The 18,257-nt window shown below is 49.6% G+C and overlaps 1 protein-coding gene across 3 annotated transcripts in view; it reads left to right on the forward strand.

Moving 5' to 3' along the window:
- ARHGAP25 (Rho GTPase activating protein 25) overlaps positions 1 to 18,257 on the forward strand; it is a 32,793-nt gene that overhangs the window by 3,760 nt on the left and 10,776 nt on the right. Inside the window, exons 2-7 of one of the 3 annotated variants that reach the window (XM_035120641.2) lie at positions 5,059 to 5,258; positions 9,351 to 9,441; positions 11,433 to 11,552; positions 14,898 to 15,102; positions 15,422 to 15,554; positions 16,458 to 16,531. In XM_035120641.2, coding sequence (XP_034976532.1) covers positions 5,059 to 5,258; positions 9,351 to 9,441; positions 11,433 to 11,552; positions 14,898 to 15,102; positions 15,422 to 15,554; positions 16,458 to 16,531 — 823 coding nt within the window. Of the gene's footprint in view, positions 1 to 5,058; positions 5,259 to 9,350; positions 9,442 to 11,432; positions 11,553 to 12,667; positions 13,631 to 14,894; positions 15,103 to 15,421; positions 15,555 to 16,457; positions 16,532 to 18,257 lie in introns of those variants that run through there. The other 2 variants (XM_035120640.2, XM_035120642.2) reach the window with 2 other exon arrangements.

The raw sequence follows: 18,257 nt of genomic DNA on the forward strand, positions 1-18,257 counted from the left end.
CTGATTGGCGAGCCCTAGGCTCTGTGGTTTAACTCACAGCTCCACCCGTGTCCCTAAATGGCTTTAAAAGAGGGTTAGATGAATTCATGGAGGGGAGGGCTATTGATGGCTCCTAGCCAGGATGGCTCTGTTCTGCTTCCATAGTCGGAGGCAGCAAAGCAGGCCCGGCTCTAGGGGTAGTCTCGGAAGCGCGGGGTGCCAGGGCGCTGGGCCGGCAGGTGGGCGCTGCGTGCTGCGCCCGCCCACTAGGGCGGGGGCGCCAGAGCGATCTCCGTGCCCCGGCGCCAGGGCGCCCGACCTGCTTGAGACGGCCCTGCAGCAAAGCTTCTGAATACCAGTTTCTCTGAACCTCACAGGAGGGGAGAGTTGCCCTCGTGCTTGAATCCTGCTTGCAACAGGCCACTGTGAAAACAAGGTGCTGGATTAGATTGGCCATTGGCCTGATTCAGCAGGCTTTTCTTACGTTCTTAAAAACAACAGCAGCAGCCCTTTTTGCTGCAATATTTCACACACACACACACACACACACCCTTGCAGACGTTTGTGCTGCTGGGAAATAAAGAGTGTTTTCTCCAGCAGAGGAAACAGCTTCGAACCTCTGGGAGGTTTAGATCAGAACATGGTGGTGGCAGGAGGGGAGGAAGTGATCTTCTCCGGAAGGTTTCTTTTCTTTAAAGGAAACAGTGGGAGACCTGATTATGAATCTCTGGTGTCTCGCCTTGATTGGGGCTTTATGAGACAGATCCACGAAGCTCTCGCTTAGCAAAAGCTGGGTGGCTCATCCTGTCATCATTTGTTCTTCCTGCAGCTTTTTCAGCCAAAAGGCTGATAATGACAAAGGCAATGAACTTCAAATGCCGAGGATCAAAGAAAGGAGGCAATACGTTAATTCCACCTTACGTGAGAAGACAAAAAAATGAACTGTGAGCGTACAAAAGAAACACAGAGTGCAAATGAGTCAAAGCAGGCATAGGGTCTCACTTTCCCTCTCCTGCTGCCTCGGTTATCACAGTTGTGTGTGTGGTTGATCAATGACTCAACAAGCATTTGGGCTGTTTGGAAACTCCACTTGCAGCTCAGATGCCATTTCTGGACATTGGAAGCTGCCCCATATGGAGTCTGATCCGTGGTCCTTCCAGGCCAACCTCCCCCAAGTGCATGCTCTCCAAAAGCTTGGGACTACAATTCTTTTCAGATCCAGCATCCTAAATTTGAGCCAGCTGGGGCTGATGGGAGTTGTAGTTCAAATCATCATCATCATCATCATCATCATCATCATCATCATCATCATCATCATCATTTTATCATTTATACCCCGCCCATCTGGCTGGGTTTCCCCAGGGCAACTTCCAGCACATATAAATGGTTTTTTTGTTTGTTTTAAGAAAAGAAAAGTGTTAACAACATCCCCAAGAACAACAAGAACCTGAAGCACCAGGCCAATATGGCCGATCTAGTCCTGTTCTCATGGTGTGCAACCAGATGCCCCAGTGGGAAGCCTGCAAGCAGCATTTGAGCCCAACAGCCCTCTCCCCTCCTGTGGTTTCCAGCCATGGGCATAGCAAAGGGGTGTGTGGTAGGTGTGGTCTGCCCTGGGTGTCCCCATTGAGGGGGGTGACAAAATGGCGGGCGGCCCTCACTGTGGGGCCTGGAGCGCACTGGAGCCACGTGCCCCAGGCACCCGCAGGCTCCATAATAATGATAGTAATAATAATAATAATAATAATAATAATCTCCTGCCAACCTAGCAGTTCCAAAGCACGTCAAAATGCAAGTAGATAAATAGGAACCGCTACAGCGGGAAGGTAAACGGGGTTTCCATGTGCTGCTCTGGTTCGCCAGAAGTGGCTTTGTCATGCTGGCCACATGACCTGGAAGGTATACGCCGGCTCCCTCGGCCAATAATGCGAGATGAGCGCGCAACCCCAGAGTCGGTCACGACTGGACCTACTGGTCAGGGGTCCCTTTACCCCTTTACCTTTACCCTAATAATAATAATAATTTATTATTTATACCCCACCCATCTGGCTGAGTCTCCCCAGCCACTCTGGGCGGCTCCCAATCGAATATTAAAACAACACAGCACTAAATATTAAAAGCTTCCCTAAAAAGGGCTGCCCTCAGATGTCTTTTAAAATTAAGATAGCTGCTTTTTCCCTTGACATCTGATGGAAGGGCGGGTGCTGCTACTGAGAAGGCCCTCTGTCTATTTCCCTGTAACCTCACTTCTCGCAATGAGGGAACCGCCAGAAGGCCCTCGGCGCTGGATCTCAGTGTCCGGGCTGAACGATGGGGGTGGAGACGCCTGCTGCCTCCCCCCCCCAGCTGTAGGGCGCCTGAGGCCCTGGCCCCCATGCCGTGCCCTGTCCCTAAGGGCATCATGCCCCCCACCCTGTCCCTCTGGGTGCCGTGCCAGGAGCCCGAGAGCCTTTCTCTGCCTTGCTTGCTAGACAAGGCCTGTTCAACACTTGGAAGGCAAGGGGATTCTCTCTTTCTCGTACTTGCACCCGCCTCAGCACGGGGGCAGCTCCAAGGGTTTAGGTATACGCACTTTCCATGTATACCCAAGATGCGATTGCACTGCGATGAATTCACATCTTCTCCTTCTACCCACGACCTGATCCACAAGCCTCCAGCAGAGGGAGCTCATTAGCTAATAATGACACTTAACCTTTATGGAGTTTGAGAGAGTCTTATGCATTTACCTGGTGACAACAGCCCTGTAGAGCAGGTCAGGCCCCATATTACAAGTACTGAATCTGAGGAGGAGCCCACATGACACGGGCAGTTGAGTCTGCCTAGCTTCTGGTTTACCTCTCAGCAGCTGCAGAGTCCGACTCAAATCAGTTTCATTTCCACTTTGCACCTTATTGCATCGCTGCTGTGTTTCTGCTGAAGCAAATATTTGAATGGCCTAATTTAGCCATTGGCACTTTGGGGAGGAGTCTTAGCCTGATAGGGCTGTTGTTGTTGCCTTGGCTTCAACAGCACCTCCTGTTAAGGGATTTGGGACAGCAAAGTTGAGGAATGAATGGCCTGAATGCAGGGCCGGATTTAGGTGTGATGAGGCCCTAAGCTACTGAAGGTAATGGGGCCTTTTATATGTCCAGCTGTCAACAACAAATTGTCATTGTTTTTTGTGTTGAATATATTCTATAGCTATATGGTCATTTATGGACCTAGTAGGTATTTAAAGCCATTTTTATCTTATATTTTGGAAATGTACAACCAGGTTTTGTTCCTTTGATTTTTTTGGGGCCCCCAAGAGAGTGGGGCCCTAAGCTATAGCTTGTTTAGCTAAATCCAGCACTGCCTGGATGGAGATCGAGGCAACACAACAGAAATATAAAAAAACTGTGCATGGCATGGAGAAAGTGGATAGAGAAACACCCCACCCCACCCCGTCTCCCATAGGAGGCTGTCATGGCCACCAGCCAAGATGGCTTTAAAAGGTTGTTGGTGTCTGTCTGTCTCAAGAGACAATGGAGTGCACCTCCAGGGGTGATAGTTAAATTGCTGTGTTAGATGCTACAACCAAGTGATGGCATCCTCCAGACAAATGGATGGGTCTTTCCTCCACAAGCACCCATAGCTGCTAGGAAGGAGAACAATAGTCAGAGAGAGTTGTGGGTGAGCTGAGCTGGAAGAAGGCTGGCCGCTAGAGGCACAGAGACATGCTAGTTCTGTGCTGAATCCAAAGCTGCGCCTAATGGAGAAGAAAGATCTGTTGGGGTGTGAATGCTGTGAGCCCCAGTTTCACGTTCAGGATGTATGTTGTCAGCATCTGTCTGTCTCGAGAGACAATGGAGTGCGCCTCCAGGGATGAAACCAAACTGCTGCGTTAGCTGCACTGAAGTGACCTCCCTGGGGCACAAGCCACCCTGGTCTGCCCAGAGGACAAGGCGCTCCTCTTGTCCTCACTGATGTGGTCCAAAGGAAAGCAGAGCAAGACGTTTGGCACCAACAGGAGTTGCTGGAAGGAGGCGTACAAGGCTCCATCCAATTGTCTTAGGGACTCCACTCCGGATTAGCCTTTTCTTCTCCTGAAGATATCCTGCAAAGCAGTGGAGGTTTAGGAGCAGAGTTTTCCTTCTCCTAACGGGCTTCCTTCCCCTCACTTCCCTCCTACAGCACATGCAGAAATCACCTTTCTAACCATTGGACCCACTCTTGGTCTCACCCACTCAATCTGCTGGAGCCCTTCTTCACATGCAGGGGGATGTCCCTAACTCACTGAGCGTTTGAGGCCCACTGGCTACCCTCACTTAGTTTAGTCGGCCAGTGAAAGCTGTTTCCTGGGGTGTGGCCACTGTCCCACGCACGCGGACAGCTTTTAAGAGTCACAGGTGAGAGCTGAGTGGGGAGCAAAGGTGTACAAACTCCCCCAGAAGGAGCATTCCTCCTCCTCTGACACCCCAAAAGATAAAACAACAAAATTATCAATAAGAAGAATTAACAACAATAATTTCAAACATTCAAAGGTTAAAATAACAACAGACTGAAAACAGGTTAAAACTCCCATCAACTTTCTGAACATCTGATTAGGTTTAGAATCATACAGTTGAAAGGGGCCATGAGAGTCACCTAGTCTAGCAATGCAAGAATCTTTTGCCCAGTGTGGCATTCCTGGCACGTGACACAAATGTCCTGTCCTGATTTTTCTTGGTGGCTGCCGAGGAAGGCCCCGGCAGGTCCCCCTCGTTCCTGAACAGCCGCATTTAATAAGAAAATCTGATGTCCTGGTTGGTGGCAGCTTTCGGTTGCTTGCCTGCATTTGTAAAGACGAACGCCCACGCAGGAAAAAGGAAGTCCATTTGAACAAATAGCTGCAGTGGCTTCCTTTCTCAAAGCTACGGGCTGCCGTGAGCCCCGCCATCCGGCAGCAATACCTCCTTGGACTCACTCCTCTGCTCTTTGCTCCGTTGTGGAGGTGCAATGGTGGACTTTCCTCCCTGACGGGCTTGAGCCACTTCTGGGCCAGAACTGCCCCCTGGCTTTGCTCTGGGGTGTGGGTGTGTTCTCCCTGCTCCAGCTCACTGCCCCTCGCTTCTCCCCCAGTCCGCTCCCAGAGCATGATGGCCGTCGACCCGAAAGGCTCGGGCAGCTGGTCCCATCCTCCCAACCTTCTGGAGCGGCCCCTGAAGACCGGCTGGCTGAAGAAGCAGCGCTCCATCGTCAAGAACTGGCAGCAGAGGTACTTTGTCCTGAAAGGGCAGCACCTGTATTACTACAAGGATGAAGAGGACCTCAAGCCCCAGGTACTGTTCAGGAAGAGGGGCCAGGGGGATCGCCCTGGGCCAGGGGGAAAGAGCTCAGTCTCAGGCAGAACTGGCCCAAGATGTTCTGCCACCTGAGGCCCAATGGCCGCTTCTGCCACCTGAGGTGACTGAAAATGGCCAGGGGAACCCCCGGTGCTCTGAAGGTGGAGAAAAAAGGAAGCTGGAGAGGAGCAAGTGGTGGGGCAGTGGGCGACAAGCCCAGGAGATTGGGAGGGGGAGCACCCTTTGGTCCTCCAGATCTGCTGCCCCTCCCTACTGTCCTGAGCCTGCCGCCTGAGGCAACTGCCTCACAGAGCCCCATAAGTGGGCCGGCCCTGGTGGCAGGAGAGGCTGTGGAAGCAAAGTCAGTGAGGTTCTTGTGAGGTGGGCTTGGGGGGAAAAGGGCTGATCATATTGTCACACCTCAGAAGAGAGAGGCAAGATGGAGCTGCCCCTGAATTCTTCCCTGGCTCAGATTGAAATCCGAGCCGGAGAAGTGATTCTGGCTTGTCTCCTGCAAGTTCTCTTCTGCCCCACCCGCCCCACATGCAAGCTAGTGGAGCTGCTTCTCTCTGCTAGATTGTATGGGGAGGAATCTTGCAGGGGCAAAATCCAAAATCCAAAACCCCTGTAGTGCAGATATGGGAAGGGCAGGGGAGATGGGCAAGCCAGTTTCAGAAACTGTGGTTTGACGTAACCTTCTTTTGAAACCAACCAGTGTTTCCTAAAAACCATGATTCCTGCTCTGGACAATATGACAAACTAAGATTCAGAGAAAGTGGACAAAGGGGTGGGGGTGGAGAGCTGGTGGTCCTTCTCCTGGCTGTGGGGAGGGGCTGGGGCAGGGCTTGTGGAGGCTCCTCCCTGCTTATGCAGATCTCACTATACTTCAGCTAGCATAAGGTTACCAGAATTTTTTTCAATGAATCCAGGGACACTTTAAATAAATAAATAAAGTAAGTAAGTTCGGGACGTTGATGCTCCAGCGATGGCGGGTGCAGAGGGGCGGCCGCCGCCTTCACCTCAACCGCCATGTTTCCCCTTCCTCCAAGGCTTCTATCTCCTTTTCCCATGAGCCTGGGTTGTTGGTTTTTTGGTGGTGGTGGTGGTGGGGAAGCGGTGCGCGGTGGGTCAGGCATGGAAGGTGGAGAAGGAGGCCCGAGAGCAGCAGCGGCGGCGGCGAGGCTCGGGCAGCGCGATGCCTCCCTTCCCGTCGGAGCAGCGCCAATCCCATTCCTACTTGCGTGCAAGCAGGAGGGGACGGGGATCCCTCAGCTGGGAAAGGGGGCTTCCCGTTGCCCAACTGAGAGATCCCTGCCCCTTCCTGCTTGCATGCAAGCTCTGATCGGCAGCGTGAAGCCTCCCTTCACAGCTGAGTTGCTGGGGTCAGGGAAGGTGGAGGCAGCCCGGAAGCTGCATCTTAGAGCCCTTGCACCACCATCAGATGGGGATTTCCAGGCAGTTCCTGAAGCCAGCCAGAGCCAACTGAGCTACCAGGCTGGCTCTGAGCTGCTGAGGCTGCTGCTGCCGCTGCCACATTTCCAGGGGACATTAGATGAAATTAATTCTGGGGATGCAATTTGTCCAGGGACAGATTCACAAATCCGGGGACTGTCCCCAGGAGACGGGGACGTCTGGTAACCCTAAGCTAGCATAAAGTGTGAACCAGATTCTGAGCTTTAAACATCTTGGTAATGTTATCCAATATAAGGCCTTTTTAGTTTCCTCTGCATCTAGTGGCTTCCCACTGCTGACGTTGGTAGTGTGCCACAACCCCATATCTATCCTGTTGTTGCTTATGGAAAACTGCGTTTTGATACATTTCCCCCCCAAACCAGCTTCAATCTGAATTGAGAAGAACGATGGCGTAGCTGCATTTTTAGCTGGCAATGTGTACACAGCCTTGGTGGCGTTTTCATGTTTTAAGCGCTGGCTAAATATATACCCAGCTTCCTTCCCCGTTTCACAGAGCAGCTGGTATTACACTGGTGGACTATAAATTCTCCTTCTTTCATGATGTAGATTAAGATTCACGAAACCAGATTTTGTGACACCGTCACCAGAAAGTATGCAAGAAAACATTTGTAGAACGTTTGCAAAATGATAAGCTGCCTGGAGAGGGAACTTTCCCTTTCTTTTTCAGAACAGTAGAATTTGAGCCACCCCCTTAAGTGGATTCTGCCACTGGGGAGCTCACTCCCACAAGCTTTAAAGGTAAAGGGACTCCTGACCATTAGGTCCAGTCGTGACCGACTCTGGGGTTGCGGCACTCATTTCGCATTATTGGCCGAGGGAGCCGGCATATAGCTTCCAGGTCATGTGGCCAGTATGACAAAGCCGCTTCTGGCAAACCAGAGCAGCACATGGAAACATTGTTTACCTTCCCGCTGTAGCGGTTCCTATTCATCTACTTGCATTTTGACGTGCTTTCGAACTGCTAGGTTGGCAGGAGCTGGGACCAAGCAACGGGAGCTCACCCCGTCGCAGGGATTCGAACCACCGACCTTCTGATAAACCTCAGTGGTTTAACCACAGCGCCACCTGGGTCCCTTCACCCACAAGCTTTAGCAGTGGGCAAATGTTTAATGGCATGGATGTAATTCACCAAGGACAAGTCTTTTCAAAGGGCTCCTCAATAGAACCTCCATCTTCAAGAGAAGTCTATCTCTGAGTTTTAGGAGCTGGGCACAAGGAGCGGGAGAAGGTCACTGTTGCCTTTATGCCTCTTCTGCTGCTTCTCAGGGGCAGTGGGCTGACCACAAAATGGGGGGCTAGAATGATGCACTTTGCTCTGCCTCACCAAGACAGTTCTTTTATTTTTACTTTTCTGCACACTGCTGGGGGTGGAGGAAAGGCCTTTCCTCCCACCCCAAACCAAATTACCTCTAAAGACCCTCACTCATTGGCAGTGATCTTGTCAGCCCCTGCTCAAGAAACTCTGCACTAGGGGTAGCGACTGACTTACAATAAACAATGTACCCCCAAACAAATCAAAACCCGCTAAAATGGAGAAACATGGGCCCGGATCCTGTGCTTCGAGCAACAGGTTAATCCGCAAAGATCACTAGGTAGAGTCACCTAGAACCACAGAATTATAGAGCTGGAAGGGACCCCCAAGAGTCATCTAGCCCAACCTCTTGCCATGCAGGAAGAAACATTCATGGTGCGGTGGAGATGAACTGCCCATAGCTGCCAAGTTATCCCTTTTTAAAAGGGATTTTCCCTTATGCTGAATAGGTTTCCTCGCGAGAAAAGGGAAAACTTGGCAGCTATGGAACTGCCATCAAAGGCGCAGGAGCAGGGGCTGGTTAAACAGCTGGCAGTCTCATCTGCTAGAAGCTGCTTGGCTTCTCCGCCCCCTTCTGCCCACCAATATAGTTCCTCTCTTCTGATTTCGCTTCCCATTTGCACAGGTCCGTCCTGGGTCTCGCTCCACCCACACGTCTGCTTGAACCCCCTCCTGCCTTTGACTTTTGCCACAATGCTTCCTGTGGCAGGAAAAGACCCTGCAATGCCACACACTTAATCTGTCACACCCACGAGTTATCTGGCAATGATGTGCAATCTTCACGATAAAAATACTTTGCACCTTTTAAAAAAAAAATATAAAAGTGCAATACAGTTGAGTAACCATGAAAACACCCAAGGCAGCCCTTGCTACCAGTTTGGCTCAAGTCATCTGCCTTTTCCTCGTGACTGCCCTGACTCATGACATTGCTGCCTGAGCTCTTCCTTGGGCATGAAGAAAAGGCTGTGATTCCTTTCATTGGGGCAGGGCTGAAATTCCACCCTGCCTGCCCCCCGCCACCCGGTTTCCCAAAAATATTTTCCCCTTGCAAAAAAAAAAAACAGGGACTGATTTTCTGTTCCTTTCTGGATGGGGGAGTGGGGAGTAATAGCACCACAGAATTGTAGAGTTGGAAGGGTACCCCAAAGGCCATCTAGTCCAACCCTTTGCAGTGCTGGAATCACAGCTGAAGAATCAGTGACAGGCATGGCAATCCAAACTCTGTTTTAGAAACTTCCAAAAAAAATAGAGCATCTGGTTTCCAGGTAATAGGAGGACAACTTTGCTGCTGTTTCTGGTTTCAGGGATCGATGCGCCTTCACGGAAGCACCATCAGGGAGGTGGCAGCCACCGGCTCCGACGAAGTTGGGAAATTTATCTTTGAAATCGTCCAAGGTGAGCAGCCCTGAATGGCCTGGCGATTTCAGTCCTCCTTTCTTTGCTCTTCTTCGCTCGGTGACAAAGGCCCTGCCCATGCCGCCCAGTTAAACCAGTTAACGGTCATAGCTTCCCTCTGTGGTGCCCTTGGAATTTTCGTTCAGCTAAGAATCTGCAAGCCTCTCTTGCTTCCCTGAGCAGGAGGAAAGAAAGAAAGAAAGTACGTCTTCCTGCAGCGCATAGTTACCGTAAACTACAGGATTCACTCCTGCAGGAAGCAGTGATGGGCACCAAACCTATAGGTGGCTTCAAAAGAGGTTTAGACAAATTTATGGAGGGAGAAGCCTGTGGGAGGCAGTACTGCAGGGGTCAGCAAACGTTTTCAGCAGGGGGCCGGTCCACTGTCCCTCAGACCTTGTGGGGGGCCGGACTATATTTTGGGGGAAAAATGAAAGAATTCTTATGCCCCACAAATAACCCAGAGATGCATTTTAAATAAAACGACACATTCTACCATAGCTGCCAAGTCTCCCGTATTCCCCAGGAAACCCCCGTTTTTCCAGCTTTCCCCAGCCGAAAAAACGGATTTTTTTGTTTTCCCCCGGTTTATTCTGGCGCGGCCGCCATTTTGGAACTGGGCGGAGCATGCTCAGAAGCGACTTTTGATGCTGCTTTGCCCAGTTCCAAAATGGCTGCAGCATGACTTCTGGTGCGGCGGCCATTTTGGAACAGGGCAGAGCAGCATCAAAAGTAGCTTCTGAGCATGCTCCGCCCAGTTCCAAAAGGGCGGCAGCGCTACTTCCGGTCTGCTACTTCCAGTCCAGTCCCTTATTTCTCAGGCCGAAACTCGGCAGCTATGCATTCTACTCATGTAATAACATGCTGATTCCCGGACCGTCCGCGGGCCGGATTTAGAAGGCGATTGGGCCGCACCCAGCCCCCGGGCCTTAGTTTGGGGATCCCTGCTGTACTGTTTCTGAATCCCAGTTGCTGGAAACTGCAGGAGGGCAGAGGGCTCTTGTGCTTGGGTCCTGCTTGCAAGTTTCCCACTGGGGCATCTAGGTGGCCACAGTGAGAACATGATGCTGGACTAGGTGGGCCACTGGCCTGATCCAGCAAGCTGTCCTGATGAGGATTCAAATTTGCTACACCTGGCCCCTGCCCCAATAAAAATGTTGGTACTGTATGCCACTGGCTGGAGTCCACGCCATCTGTTGCACACAAGGAGGGGAGTTTCCCAGTATCCTCTCTGCAAGCCTTTCTTAGTCTTAGTGCGCAAGGCAAAGAGAATTTAAAATAATGCATCCTTGATAGGTGGGAGCCCCTGCAGGGCAGTGGCTTCCAAAGTGGGTGGTACCTCCCCCTTGGGGTGGGGGTGGGATAGGGGGATTACGTAGGTGGGTGCTAAGAGGCAAGCAGGTAGCAGCGGGGCTAGATTCATTGCATCAAGTTCATCAGTTTTGTTGATTTAATTAGTTTAAACGGGGTTTTGAATAAATGTGCAATTAACTGTTGCCATTCTTAATTTCGTTGTGTTGTTACCTTCCTTAGCGGGTTGTGCAAACTGCTATTCTGAATCATGCTTTTTACAGGGTATTATTATTGCTATTATGATTTATTAAATTTATATGCCGCCGCTCTTCATCAAGAAATACCAGGGTGGTTCACAGAATAAAATACAAGGTGAAACACAAGAGAATATTTAAACCAAAACAAGAAAATAATAACCCCCGCTTAGCACGCACTGGGGAGTTGTTTTTGGAACCAAGCGGGGAGTGGCAAGAACTGCTGTTTCCCCATTTTTTAAAAAAAGCTAGCTCTGAATAATGTTGATTTTAAGTGCACTTTTTGGATTCAGTCCTGGGGAAGCACTGCTCCCTCTGAGTCGCTGCCATAATTTACAGGCAAAAGCCTGTTGGGGAAAGACATTAGTAGGGAGAGAAATCCATTTGCAGCATTTTCTCCACTTTCCAGGATGAGTAACTTGCTTCCCCCTCCCCTCCACGCAGGAATCTCGGGAGACCAGAATCGAGCGGGACAAGACTCTTACGTGCTGATGGCCAGTTCCCAGTCTGACATGGAGGACTGGGTGAAATCTCTTCGCCGCATGGTGGGGTCTCCCTTAGGAGGTAAAGGGGGATGCAAAGCTCTTTTGTATCAACATGCTTTTGGCCCAACCACCATTTAATGCACTTTCCATCCATTTCAGTAGGACAAGAGACATCCCCACTTTTCATCTTCATCACTGTGGGAAGTCACAGGATAAAATTTCCTGTGATGGAGGTTTCTGAAACTCTGAGGATGTGAGAAAGCTGTGGGGTTGCAGCATTGTGAGGGCTGTGTCATAGCCAGCCTCAGCAATGCAAGAGCTGTTGTTCTGTTATTCATTACCTGCCCTTCACCCCAAGATCCCAGGGCGGGTGGCATCATTAAAACACAATATTCAAAACAATTTGCAGTCTTAGAAATCGGATGAGTTCTAAAAGCATACATGCATGCTGAAGAGCCAGGTGTGAGTAAGGTGCTTTTGGTGCCAAGGATGCAGGTGGTGCTGTGGTCTAAACCACTAAGCCTCTTGGGCTTGCCGATCAGAAGGTTGGCAGTTCGAATCCCCATGATGGAATGAGCTCCTGTTGCTCTGTCCCAGCTCCTGCCAACCTAGCAGTTCCAAAGCAAAACCAGTGCAAGTAGATAAATAGGTACTGCTGTGGCGGGAAGGTAAATGGTGTTTCTGTCCGCCCTGGCTTCCGTCACGGTTCTGTTGTGCCAAAAGCGGTTTAGTCATGCTGGCCACAGACCTAGTAAGCTGTCTTTGGACAAACGCCGGCTCCCTCCTCCTGAAAGCGAGATGAGCGCCGCAACCCCATACAGTAGTTGCCTTCGACTGGACTTAACTGTACAGGGGTCCTTTACCTTTTGGTGCTGGAAAATGGGTGTGGAAGATCCGTACTTAGCCCCTGATTTCCAGTTGAATGTTCCTGGGGTGGGTGTGAGTGAATTAGACATGTAGGGGTTAGTTTCGGACTAAGAACTGGGAGACCAGCGTTCAAATCCCCACTCGGCAATGACACTCGCTGGGTGACCCCGGGGGCCAGATCCTGCCTCTCGGCCTAACCTACCTCACAGGGTTGTTGGGATTACACGAAGAGGGGGACAACCTTGGAGGAAAAGAGTGGGACAGAAATGCAGCAAATAAACAAAACAAATATGCATTTTATTTATATGCCATATTTCCATATGTGGTGGTATGCAAAATAAAGCATGCATAATTTTGTAATTAGTTTGGCCTTGGCAACAAGAGGCCACCTTAGTGGTGAAGACAAGGAGGCCTTGATGTGATGAGGACCCAGAGATGCTTGTGCCTGTTACTGGCAGATGGCTGGGCTTCCCTAGGCCACCTCATGAAGAGCCCACTGTTAGCCACTTGTCATTGTAGACCTTGATTCGACTGCAGGCTCCAGAGCCCTGCCTCTGACATGGGCAACGTCATAACTGACACAGCCATATCCCTGTTGGAGAGACTTTGGGCTCCTGGTCGATCATCCACGGAGCATATTGATTTTTCAAAGTGCTTTAGTCTTTGGCCTCGTAACAGCTGGGGGAGGCAGGCTGTGGACACCCTCCCTTTTGAAGGCTGTGCCATAATTTCAAGGCAGAGGGCGAGATGTGATCCCAGGCCCCAGGCTGACTAGCGCTGAATCGTGGCGCCGTTTTGGAGGGAAATGACTGCCTCTTTCTTTTGCTGCAAAGAAGGGAGCCGTGATGTGGAGAGGGCAGCTTCAGCCTGAGTGAAGGAAGTCATATGCAGGAGTAATGGAAGGAAGCACCCGTTTACTATGCACAATGACAGGTTTATGATGGTTCTCTAAAAGCCAAAGAGCTCTTTGTAAACCGTCGGATCCTTGCCCCTCTTGGCGTTCCTGGGAAGAAGGATGTGTGGACGCTGGGCTGATTTGGAAAGGGAAGAGACTCCAAGATTTCCTTCAGAATCTGGAAGCAAGGATGAGAACAGGAGCCCGTCAAAAGACGTAGAAGCAAGTTCTGAAGTGCTTTCCGGGTTGGAACTTGGACTTCCCTGCCATCCTCTTCCTGCCTGGACTCCCGATGAAAGGCTGGGAGTTGGGTTTTTGCTTTCCAGACCTGGAGATGTTCTTTTGCTGGGAGTACAGGAAGAAGAAGCAGCAGCAGCCCATGGCCCACAGGAAAGGTACTGCTGCTGCCTCCTTAAATGCCAGCCTCTTAAAAATTCCATGCACAGCGCAAGCTGCCACAGGGTGGCCTTCGTTTTGACTGGTGCAGCAGCAATGCACACAAATGCGTCCGGAGCTCTCTGAAGAGGCGGATTTAGGAGAGCGCAACCGGTTTGCCTGCCCTGGGCGCTGAGCTGAAAGGGTGTTTGCAGGGGACACTGCAACAATGACGATCAATGGAAGGCAGGGGGTAGGGGGCCTGAATTTTGGTGTTGCACAGGGTGCTGCTAAAAATGTTGAAGCCCAAAGCCCGCCACTGCTCTCTGTGTGTTACACAGCAGGACTTGACTTGCCAAATGCCGAGAGCCATTGAAAAGCTTTTGTCTCTAAAGTGGTGAAATAAACTGGCAGGGATGGCTGAGCTGTGAGTCAAGGAAGTCTCTGGTTCAAATCTCACCTCTGCAATACTCAGTAGGTAGTCTTAGGAAAGCTACTATTCTCCCCCCTTCTCATCTACCACAGGGGGATGAGAGGAGCCTACATTGCAGGGCTGTTGTAGTAGCTAGTAAGGTTTTTGTGTGTGTTATTTCATCATTTGTACTCTCATACATTTTTTAAAATGCAAAAGTACTTTGTTGTTTCATTTTTTGCACTTCTGTATTTTTTTAATTTAACAGAATTTCAGTTAAGGGTCATCCACAGGAGCCTTCCCTCAATCTGGTGCCCTCTGGATGTTTTAAATAAGTGCTTGCCAAAGTGTTTTCAGCACACACCCCACCCCTAGAGGAGCACTAAGGGGCAAAAGGGTGGCTCTAGTAGTGTACATGGCCATCAGACTTTGAAAAGCTGGCATTACTGGATGAAGTCCATCCATTCTGTTGAATTAATTAAACTAAATAGTTTTCATTGGGTTTTGAATAAATGTGCAATTAATTGTGACTGTTTTGAATCTTATTGTGCTATTATCTTCCTTAGTGGGTTGTGCATAGGGTAGGGTAGGGGGGCCCTGGGGGTGAGTTTATGGAAACAAGGGGACAGTGGCCTAAAAAAGGTTGGGACCCACTGTTCCCAATTTTGGACTACAAATCCCATCAACCCACCAATGCTGCTGTCAGACCAGCGTCATATGGCTGGTGGGAGTTGTAGTCTGTAAAATCCGGGCAGGCTGATCTATAGGGATGCAGAAACAGAACTGAAGATTAAGTGGGCTGGTTCCCGGATAGGACCTTTTGAGAACCCATCTTTCTTTTGTGTCTTCTTCTCCCCTCCTCCCCCCCACAGTAGTTTTTGGGCAACAGCTGGTGGAGACCATGGTGTATGAGCAGAAATTTGGGCAGCATCAGGTCCCCATCCTGGTTGAGAAATGTGCCGAGTTCATCAGGAAGCACGGCCTGAACGAAGAGGGCATCTTCCGACTTCCTGGCCAGGACAACCTGGTGAAAGAGCTGCGGGATGCCTTTGACGCAGGAGAGAGGCCGTCCTTTGACCAGTAGGTGGCGCATTTCTCAAGGGAATCCATGGCTGCAGGTTCTAGGGGATGTGATTGACCTTTAGATTTCACACCCCACATTCTCCCCACACTTTAGGCTCACATGCATGCCTTCAGAGAGATGCTGGAATAAAAGTGTTTTGATAGGAAGCTCTATTTGGGTGCTGAATTATGCCCCACTTTTGAAGTTTCTTAAAGCGAAACCTAGAGTTACACGAGTATGACTCGTCCCCGTTTTTCCAGCACTGTTTGTGGGGTCTGCTCCTGCCAGGAGCAAGGTCCTTTGGATGCCTCTCTATCTCCTCTCCTTATTTTGCAGAGACACAGACGTGCACACGGTGGCTTCTCTGCTTAAACTCTACCTCAGGGAACTCCCTGAGCCTGCCATTCCTTGGACACAGTATGAGGACTTCCTCTTGTGCGGCCAGCTCATGACGGCTGATCAGGCAAAGGTTCGGAATAACGCACCTCTTATCAGCATTCTCATGTTATTTTCTAGGATGCAGTGAATGTGCACACTTTTTGTATGGGTTATGTAAACAGCCTGAGCTGCCTTGGGATACACCTCCAAGGGGCAGTACAGCGGTATCCCGGAAGTCAAACAGAATCCGTTCCGGAAGTCCATTCGACTTCCAAAAAGTTCGGAAACCAAGGCGCGGTTTCCGGTTGGCTGCAGGAAGCTCCGGTTTCCGGTTGGCTGCAGGAAACAACTTTCGTTGTTCCCGCAAGGGGACAATGACAATGACAATAAAGATAAAGATATCTAAAGAAAGATATCAAAACCACTTGAACCAATGCTTTGTAGGCCTGGGAGAAGTGCAAGGATAAGAGCTTTTGGTATTGAAAAAGACTACCTCAGAATGTTTTTAAACGGAGGTTTGGGGGTCGGCTGTTCGGGATCCTTTAGCTGTGATTCCTGCATTGCATGGGCTTGGACTTTTGTTGTTGTTTAGTCGTTTAGTCGTGTCTGACTCTTCGTGACACCATGGACCAGAGCACGCCAGGCACTCCTGTCTTCCACTGCCTCCCGCAGTTTGGTCAGACTCATGTTTGTAGCTTTGAGAACACTGTCCAACCATCTCATCCTCTGTTGTCCCCTTCTCCTTGTGCCCTCCATCTTTCCCAACATCAGGGTCTTTTCCAGGGAGTCTTCTCTTCTCATGAGGTGGCCATGGGAAGTATTGAATCCCAAAGTATTCAGGATCCTTTAGCTGTGATTCCTGCATTACATGGGGTTGGACTAGATGAGCCTTTGTGTCCCCTTCCAAGTCTACAATTCTATGAAATGATCATGTTATTTTGTGCCAGGGATAAATGCTTGTGACAACTGAAAACCCAGCCTTATCTTCTTCTAGGGTCATCAACAGCTAGTGAAGCAGCTCTCTCTTCTGCCTCGGGACAATTACAACCTCCTCAGTTACATCTGCCGGTAGGTGCCCATTCACTGATGTATCCGTAGCTTGCCATTTTATACCAGGAGATGTACAAGTTGCCACAGCCAAAACCCTCTTGCTGTCAGGGCGCTCATTTGCAGACCACAGTGTGCTGTGAATTTCAGTCCCAACTTTTGGCACCTTCACATAGAAGTCTTAATCTTCTGTTTGTCCAAGAAAGAAGTAAGCAGAAACATTTGGTAATTTTCAAAATCTTCAGGACTGGGACAAGCCCCCTAAGTAGCAAGAATGTGTAGAGCACTGGTTTTGTTTTAATATGTATGTTTTGGTCTCGTTTTGTATTTTTATGTTGTGAACTATCCTGTGATCTTTGCATGGATGGAAGTATAATTTTTTAATAATAATAATAATAATAATAGGTTCCCAAAGTGGGCACTGGAGATATAAATGACAGGTATCATTGGACCAAGTTTATAAGTTTTGTTGAATTAATTGTTATATGTAAAAAAAGCAAAAAAAACATATATATATATATTTTAAAAAGGGGCCGAGATGCTTTCCTTCCATCAATACACAGATGAAGTACCGTATCTGCACAGGCTAAACTTAGAAAGTGTTTTTTAAATAAAATAAAATAAAATGCAATCAACTTGCAGCTCATGCATGGCTACTTGTGTAATTTCAGCTTTACGTGCTGCCGACCAGCCGGTTGAAATTGCACAAATTAAGCTCATGGGAGGGGGAGAGCTTAAAAGCTCTATTTTTTGCTTGAGGGGGACAAGACCTTTTTGGCATTCCGGGTCTGGGAGATAAGATTGCTTGCACAGTTGCGCTTCCAAGTGGTTGTTTTGAGTACCTACGTACATACATACATACATACATACATACATACATAAAGGTAAAGGTAAAGGGACCCCTGACCATTAGGTCCAGTCGTGACCGACTCTGGGGTTGCGCGCTCATCTCGCATGATTGGCCGAGGGAGCCGGCGTATAGCTTCCAGGTCATGTGGCCAGCATGACAAAGCCGCTTCTGGCGAACCAGAGCAGCGCACGGAAACGCCGTTTACCTTCCCGCTGTAGCGGCCCCTATTTATCTACTTGCATTTTGACGTGCTTTCGAACTGCTAGGTTGGCAGGAGCTGGGACCGAGCAACGGGAGCTCACCCCGTCACAGGGATTCGAACCGCCGACCTTCTGATCAGCAAGCCCTAGGCTCAGTGCTTTAACCCACAGCGCCACCTGGATCCCAATACATACATACCGGTAATTTTATTTGTATGCTGCCTTTTGATAGTTCAAACCATGTTCAAGGCAGCTTACAACATGAAAAAACCCAAAAATCACGACATAACAAAATTACAGTAATAAACAATAAACAAAACTTCAAAAAACAAACAGCCAAATTGAACAATTTCCACATGAATCATAGTAAGATTTAAAACAATGATGCAAAAATTAATACCGATAACAGCAACCCTCCCCCCCCTCCACACACAGCCCCCTAAACAGTACTCCAACCCAAGACCTCACCTTCCCAGGCCAAGGGGAAAAGGCCTGCAAGGCGCAGGGAGCAGGTCTTCCAGGACTCGCAGCCAAGACGGACTATTTGCAATTTTGACTTTACACACAACTCGCCCCACTGCCCTAAAGCATAACCCCCGTGCAAATTGTGAGTTGACTGTAATAATAAAAACAAACAAACCTATGGACCTGTTGTTGCTGGACTCTCACTGTCAGGGATGCTGGTGGCTACCCTCGA

Source organism: Zootoca vivipara, chromosome 6 (assembly GCF_963506605.1).
Source record: "Zootoca vivipara chromosome 6, rZooViv1.1, whole genome shotgun sequence".
Lineage (NCBI taxonomy): Eukaryota > Metazoa > Chordata > Lepidosauria > Squamata > Lacertidae > Zootoca > Zootoca vivipara.